Below are 7,664 nucleotides of genomic sequence, written 5' to 3'. Positions count from 1 at the left end.
TGTGGCCCAGGAGACCACCCTGCAGCAAGCTCTGCACCATACAATTGTATGTGTAGAATAGGGCACCATACAATTGTACTCAAAACAAAAGACCCACAGACTCCTGGTAAATGGATTCCAGAACATACAACACCACCACTAGAAATATTCAAATAAAGACTCCTCTTAAGTATACATATTTTTTATTGAAAACTCTTCCTTATTGTTTTTCCTACTTCCCCTTGCTGCTTCTTCCCCAACACACACACAGTCATAAGCTCACTACAACATTCCATCCAGCTCAAATTTCTTAACATTTTCTTGCTAGGCCCTTTTAAACAGGAACCGTATTCTTGGGATAGGTGTATGGTAAAGGCATGTAAATAACATATTTCTCTACAGGATTCCTCTCCATGCCATCACCCCCACTATTCCCAAAGTATATGCTATTTTTCTTTGGCAAAGCTATTTACTCAGAAATTTGGGTCTGCTTAAACCATGCATATACTTTAAAAATAGATGGACACCAATTTTTATGCTTCCAGTTTATATTCCAAATGCTTCAAAATCCTGTCATGTTTCCAGTGAATAGAAGAATTTTAATTTCTACAAGGATGAATGGCACGAACAACTCACTTTCTGTTATTAACAGAGTAGAACTGCTCCTTCTTAAAGGGCAGCATCTTTCAAATACTACACCAAGTCATATTGTAGCTGCTTTTTTCCCAAGAGTACACCTGGCCACACGGAAGGTCCCACAATATGGTCCCTGGCATGCCCGGTGTTTGGCTCTTGTCCAAAACTGTTCCTGGATCTATAGAAAAGGAGGCTTGTCTACAGAAAAAGAACTCTTTTAAAGTGGCAGACCATGATTCTTCTGGGCAGCACATTGACTGCATTTATTTGGTGTTTCATATCAAACACGGTATATACAAGTCAGACTCCTACCAACCACCTTCATGAAGCTGTGCTCATGGAGCCTGCAGGGTGGAGACCAGCTGCCCCCTGAGAATAGTCTTTCTGGGTATTGCTCAGGCTCCATGTGACTGGCTCCAAGCACTGAACAAGTCTGCTCCCTTCCCAGCACTGGCTAATCTCCTGGACAGGTGACCCCATACTAGAATGCTATTTATGTCTCTGTAATCTCAGGGCCTTCCACCTGTTTTAAACAGACTACCCTGCTTCAATGAAAGCCATCCATAAAGAACTCAAGACAAGTCTGGGTTAACTGGCCTCTTAGGGCAGAGACATGTTTATAACTGATACTTTCTTAAAAGGATCCTTAAAAAGACAGAATCATTCAAAAATGGAACTTATTATCTGTAATGAACATAAATGTAATTTTGACACACTCCTTGTAAACTGTCCTTTGCTGTGGACATGAATTAAGATAATATAACTGCATGTGCTCTTATGAGGATACAAGAGAGTTTTTCCCTCTTAGCACCCATGGGTCACCAAAGGGACAATATTGACATGACTCATGGAAAAATAGTGGACCAAAATCCAGGAGACCTGGATGCAGAGCCCATGTTGCTGATCACAGCTGGGTAACCCTGGGCATGTCACTGTCCCTAATTGACGTCTGCAAAACGCAGGCAACAATCCCTGCCCAATTCTCTTATCTGAGATCTAAAGCGATGGCATGCAGGGAAGATGGAATTGATGGAGCACACAGATGTCCTGAGTGAATTCAGGCTCTCTTCCCCTAGAGGCCTGGCTGTGCTTTCCCAACCTGCCACTCTAGTGGGCTTACAATCCCTGGGCACCCAGAAGACATCCTCTCTCTTTCCCATCCCATCTAGGAAATGCATCCAGCTGGATTTTGACTAGAAAGCAAAGTTTATTTTAAGGATCAACCATGGTTAAAGTTTTACTTGGCATCTTTTTAGGCCCAGGTTTCATGAATGCAGAAAGAAAGCTAATCAAGGTGAAGAAAGCCAGTCTTGGAGATGTCAAAACCAGGAGAACAGCACAATGTGGCTCCAAAGGCTATGAGAGAAAAGCTTACATGACTTACAGCCATGACAACAGTCTAGTGACTGGGCCGGACATCATAATGAGGGCACATTATACCAACTCAACTGAAAGTGGGGACAAATTCAGTGGGTCATTTTCATTGTACTGAGTCCCCTGTTCATAGTGTCAAAGGCTGTCCAACAAGACCAATCCCTTGACTCACTATCCAGGCTGTTCCTGAACCATTCTTTTTTAAAGAAAGTAAATGAAGTCTTGTGTGGTGGTGCATGGCTGTAATCCCTTGGGAGGCTAAGGCAGGAGGATCACAAATCTGAGGCCAGACTTGGCAACTTAGCCAGCCCAATCTCAAAATAAACAACAAGGGCTGGGGATGAAGCTCAGTGGTACAGAACCCCTGGGTTAAATACCCAGTACCACCCTCCCCCCCGCACACACACACACCCACACCAAAAGAGAAAATAAAAAGAAAGTAAAGAAATTCTATGGGCTTTAGAGGAAAGTTGAAGGGATGAAAAGTGCTTATGTCAAGTTTTGTGCTTTCACTGCAGAACCAACTGTCACTTTAAAGGACCCCCTAACACTGTTAGCTCCTGGGCTGCAGCAGTTCTAAGGCTGGATAAGCCCCAATAGTACAGGGAAACTAGGCTCCTCACCTATTAGCTACAAGATGCTGGCCAAACTCTTTAGTAGTTTGATAAATGGGCATCAAGTACCTCAACCCCACTGTGTGATGGCTTCCAACATTTTTTAAAGTCACTGCTTTGGATTAATAAGTTGCCTGTGGGCACAGGTGGTGGTCATCTGAAGATTCCAGTGAAGGGTGTTTGAGATTCCAGTGTCTACTGCTCCTGGGAAGCCATTTGCCCAGGTTGCTGGTAGGAGGACCAGGTTGGCCTGGGAAGAATCTGTTTTACCCACTGCTGGATCCCAGGACCATGTCATGGCCAGCCCAGCTTTCTGGTCTCCTGGCACAGCCAGTCGGGATCTGCTACTGACTGTCCTGAGAGCCATCTAGAGCTCTGAGGAGAGGAGAGGGCCAGCAGCTCCCTTGCCTGAATCACAGCAGGGGTGACCTAAGAGCCTTATGTATTTAAGACCCCCACTTAGCCTGTGGGGGTCTCCCCTAATGTACTTTGGTGCTCCAAATCAACAGACTTCTTTCTTTTCATATCCCAGGCAAAAATTCCCTGCTCAGAGAGATGCCTCAGCTAGGGGAAGGGGAGTAGCAGACTCTAACTCACCTTGGGGCTTGGGTCATGTCTATGTGGACCCTACCCCCTCCTCAGGCTGTTTTCTCATTAATTCAAATTTGACAGGAAGAATTTCCCTATGAGAAAACATTTCTAGAGGAACAAATTCTCTTAGGTAGTTCTAGAGAGGTAAGGTGACACCAGAGTCTCTTCTGCCCAAGGCATTTAGAAACATGTAGGACTGGGGACTTATCTTGCCATACACAGGCGATCTTTCACAATGAAGGATGCTAATAGCATTGAAGTGGTCACTGGCCCCACTGAGAAGCTCTGTATCAGAGGAAAGGTTTATGGCTCCAGGCCCTTCCTTAGCAGGAACTGAGGCAAGAGGTGAATCTGGGCAGAGTTTTTTGGTGCTAAGGCCAAGGCCACCCTCTGAGCAGGACTCTGTCACCATCATGGGGCTGGATGATTTCTTTCTCAATTATCCAAACCTACCATAGGATCGCACCCTAGTTCTGAAACCCTGGGTAGCCCCTACCATGGACAGCCAGTGTTCTGGAATCCTCAGCCTCCAAGATGCCATGCCTGAAGAAGGTGATGGTGCCAGGGACAGAGCACCATGGCTGGGCTCTCAGGGGGCCTCAGATCAGCCCCTGATGCTTCTGCTGCCACCCTCCCTAACCCAGGGCCACCTGAGCCTCAGGTTTGATCACAGTAGTATTCATTCCTGATAACTACCCAGCACAAAAAAAAAAGATGGTGTATCATTCAATAGGGGTCTCGACTCTACTTGTGGGGTTTGATTAAAACACTAAATTCTGTTTAAATGTTTAACTGAACAATATTTATTAAGCACCTACGTTGTGCCAGGCACTGTGTGCTTGGCGCCCTCACCATGTGCTGTTCCCACAGCACAAGCATCTGCTCAGAAATTAAAACCAACAAAAGGAATATTGTCGAAACCATACAAACTGAGGGAGGATGGGATATAGTGGATACAAGTGATTCCCATACCAGAAAATTCACCCAGAAACTTGCTTTCTTTCTCCAGATAAGTCACCACACTAAATGGTTGCTTTAAAATGACTCAATGTTTACTGTGAGAGACGTTACTCCCTCCTTGCCCCATGGACTGGAGCCTGGTGGACAATCATGTACTCCAAATGCTATTCAGTAAAAGGAGCAAAAAGGCCTGTTGTAAAGGGGACACTGATACTTGAATTAGAAAATTACCTTGTTTTTCGGTTCATATGGTTGCAACAGCCCTTAAGAAAGATATAAACATCCCTGCCCTGACTGCGTAAACATTTTAGGTAGACCTAGTTCTGGATTCCTGAGTCAGAATCTTCCAGTTGTCCACAACCTCGTGAGGCCAGAGGAGCAAGAGATTTCTATTCTGGAGAGGAGTGAGTGGACGGCACAACTGGTTTGGAAACAAGACAAATTGCGCCTGCACTTACAGAAGCAATGCTAACGGGAGAACATCCTAGTCCTATTTCATCACACACACACACACACGTGGGACTCATGATCCAGGGCCCAGGTCTGTGCCCAGCCCTAGTTGTCTGTACCCAACTTGGAGAGGCCTCGGCGGAAGTCATGGAGGTCATCAATCTTCCCATCCAGCACCTCCAGGAAGCTCTTCAACTCTACCTTCAGATGACGCTGTCGGTATTTACTTTCCTCAATGTCGGTCTTTAGAGATCGCACTTTGTCTTCCAGGTTTTGATTGTCTCTCTCTGCTGCCTGACAAAACAGAAGGGAGAAGAGTCTGGAAAAGAGTGATGGGAACCATCCACGAAGCCTGCTACAGCTGAACCAATCATTCTCCATCAGATCCACGGGCGTGGGCCAGGGTCAAAGACACTAGAGACAAGTTATGCCCTTCAATACACAAGCCTGTAATCATGATGTCAGAAAGGTGGCAGTGGGTGTTTCAGCCCCTTCTTCCTGCCTGTTCCCTGGACCAACATTTGGCCTCAAAACCCAAGTTCTAACCCAGATTGCAGAATGCAGAGAGCTGCCTGAGGGGGGCCTTCACAAAGGGCCCAGCAGGGATGGCTTGAAATCCTGGTGTGGCATTTTCAGCCCCCCTCCTAGAGTGGCCAGCAGAGGCCACTTTTCAGTTCCACTCTGAGAAAGAAACAGAATAAATGGAAAAGTGGCTTGTTTCCCCTGAGAGGCCTCCTCAAGTCCCAGGCCCTTGGCTAAGGAGGACTGGCCATACCAGTGGCTCGGGGACAGGCAGTCTGTGCATCCTGATACCATCACCATGGAGATTTCTGCAGAGCTGGGCCTACAATCCAATCTAGGTAAATCAGATACAGTTCCCAAAGACAGGAGGGCTATGAGTTGTTAAATGAGCCTTAAGCCTTGTACACTTCATGTCAAATAACAGCTTTATTTCATGGGAGTAAACTGGGACTTTCTTGAACATGTACCCAGGAACTACTTACCAATACAGAACAGGAACTGTGTAATTCAATAAAGCGCTCTTTGTGTATGTTAAGTGAGGAGACCCCTGGAGGCGAAGGAGGACCTAAAACCCCTCATTTTTATGGATCAGAAAGCTGAGGATAGGGAGGAAGGGCTGACCAAGGTCAGTGCCCAAAGTCATGGGCTAGGAAGTGGCTGATGTGGACTTGCACCCTGACTCTATACTCTCAGGCCACCCTTCTGTCCCTCTCTTTATTCTCTCTGTGGTTTTGTAGGAACTTCTTTGGGAGATAACTAGCCACCTATGCTGTGGTTATACATAGAATGCCTCTGTATAAGTGAAAAAACCACAAGACCAATGCTGTTGAGTCTGCTTTTAAGGCCAGGGGGCATGTGATTACACCAGCTTTTTACAAATAGAAACTCACTCCTCTTTATCATCCTAGAAGTGACAGCTAGAGGGAGTAGACACACCAGCAACATGACAATTGCCTTCTCATCTAGCCAGGACAGGTATGCCCCTCTCTTACCTCTAACTTCTCAGAGACGTATTCACACTCTGACATGAGCTGAGGTATGATTTCACTTTGTTTTCGGAGATCCTTCAACTCCTTGAGGATACAGGAATTCAAAAAAGAACATGAAAGCAATCAAATAAATGTATACTTGAAAATAACCAACCTGTGCATTTACTAATAGATACTGTTTTTGCAGCCCATCCTGTCTGCATAAGCAATAGTGGTGATGATGCTATTCTTAACTATCAGGTGATTCAAAGGGCCAAGTGTGTTTCTGCATGATCATATGAAGTCCATAATACCATCATAAAAAGGCACGTATTTTTATGTTTTGTACTGTTATGTTTTACTGTTTTGTACATGGTGAAACTGAGACCCAAAGAGGCTTGGTAACTTGCCCATGGTCTTAAATGTGTGTGTACTTAACTGTTTTGCCTCCCAGAATGTAAATGACTACATGCAGAACAACTTTTGATGGCAACTTTTGATCTATAGAAGTGCCCAAGTGTTCTGAGAAATGTTCAGGTCACTCTTACATGAGGAGGCTGCAGAGGGTAATGATGAGGCTGTTCTCTGCTCTGGAGTATCTGTACCTAGGTGTGACTCCTGGCTCTCTGTCCTGGTGTTCAGAAAGCTGCCAGGGTTAGTCACTTGCCCCAAGCCACCTGCTATATCCTTGGGTTGAGATCACAGAGGTCACTCCACAAGGCCCAGAGAATGCCAAGGACCATGTTTAGAGAGTATCCACTACTCACCGTCTCCTTTTCTCGGAGTTCTGACTCCAGCTCCTCAATTCTTCTCTTCAGCTGAGTATTCTTCTCCTTCTCCCTGTTTATCTCACTGCACTGTTCTTCTAACTCGTCAATCTTCAACAAACACATTAAATGCTAGTTTAGTCATTAAATAAGAGACTGCCAAAGCTATTTTTATGCTTTCTTTCTTTCTTTTTTTTCTTTCTTGTATTGAGGATTGAACCCAGAGGTGCTCTCCACTGAGCCACATCCCTATTCCTTTTTAAAAATTTGGGACAGGGTCTCTCTAAATTACTAAGGCTGATCTTGAACTTATGGTCCTCTTCCCTCCTGAGTAGCTGGGATTATAGGTATGCACCATAATGCCCAGCTATTTTTATACTTTCTTTTAAAATAAACCATAAACTGACCCACTTAAAATATTTTTTCTTTGTGGTTATGAACACGCTCCAAGCGGCTCCCCATGGAGCTGCTACCCCTGCTTGTAAGGGATGCCTCACTTAATACTTGCAGGGCTAATAAGTAATGAAACCTGACTGCAGAATGCTCTGGACTTCTGTTTTTCTATCTTGGTCACATGGAAGTAAGTTTAGGTTTGTTTTAAGGGTCTATCACAGGCAAGATGTTCCAAATTGATCTGCTTCTCCCCAGAATGATTTTTAACATCATTTGAATCATGTCCTGAATTATTCTATTTCATCTCAAGGATTTAAGCCAGCAGAGTAGAGACTCTAACAACTCTGTAGAACAGTGGCCACCAAATGGGATGTGATGACATTTTAAACAGTATATATCAAGATGACCTT

General features: G+C 44.8%; 1 protein-coding gene across 6 annotated transcripts in view; it reads right to left on the bottom strand.

Moving 5' to 3' along the window:
- Nucleotides 1-3,973: 3,973 nt before the first annotated feature.
- Nucleotides 3,974-7,664, bottom strand: part of Homer2 (homer scaffold protein 2) — a 134,216-nt gene continuing 130,525 nt past the window's right edge. For all 6 annotated transcript variants that reach the window (XM_048790180.1, XM_015493013.2, XM_015493014.2 and 3 more), the window contains 3 exons: nucleotides 6,862-6,972; nucleotides 6,119-6,199; nucleotides 3,974-4,898 (listed from right to left, as the gene is read on the bottom strand). In XM_048790180.1, coding sequence (XP_048646137.1) covers nucleotides 4,710-4,898; nucleotides 6,119-6,199; nucleotides 6,862-6,972 — 381 coding nt within the window. In that variant the 3' untranslated portion in view covers nucleotides 3,974-4,709. The remainder of the gene's footprint in view (nucleotides 4,899-6,118; nucleotides 6,200-6,861; nucleotides 6,973-7,664) is intronic.

Source organism: Marmota marmota, unplaced genomic scaffold (genome assembly GCF_001458135.2).
Source record: "Marmota marmota marmota unplaced genomic scaffold, marMar, whole genome shotgun sequence".
Taxonomy (NCBI): Eukaryota; Metazoa; Chordata; class Mammalia; order Rodentia; family Sciuridae; genus Marmota; species Marmota marmota.
The sequence above is the reverse complement of the archived record's forward strand: the minus strand, read 5'-3'. Positions and strand labels throughout refer to the sequence as shown.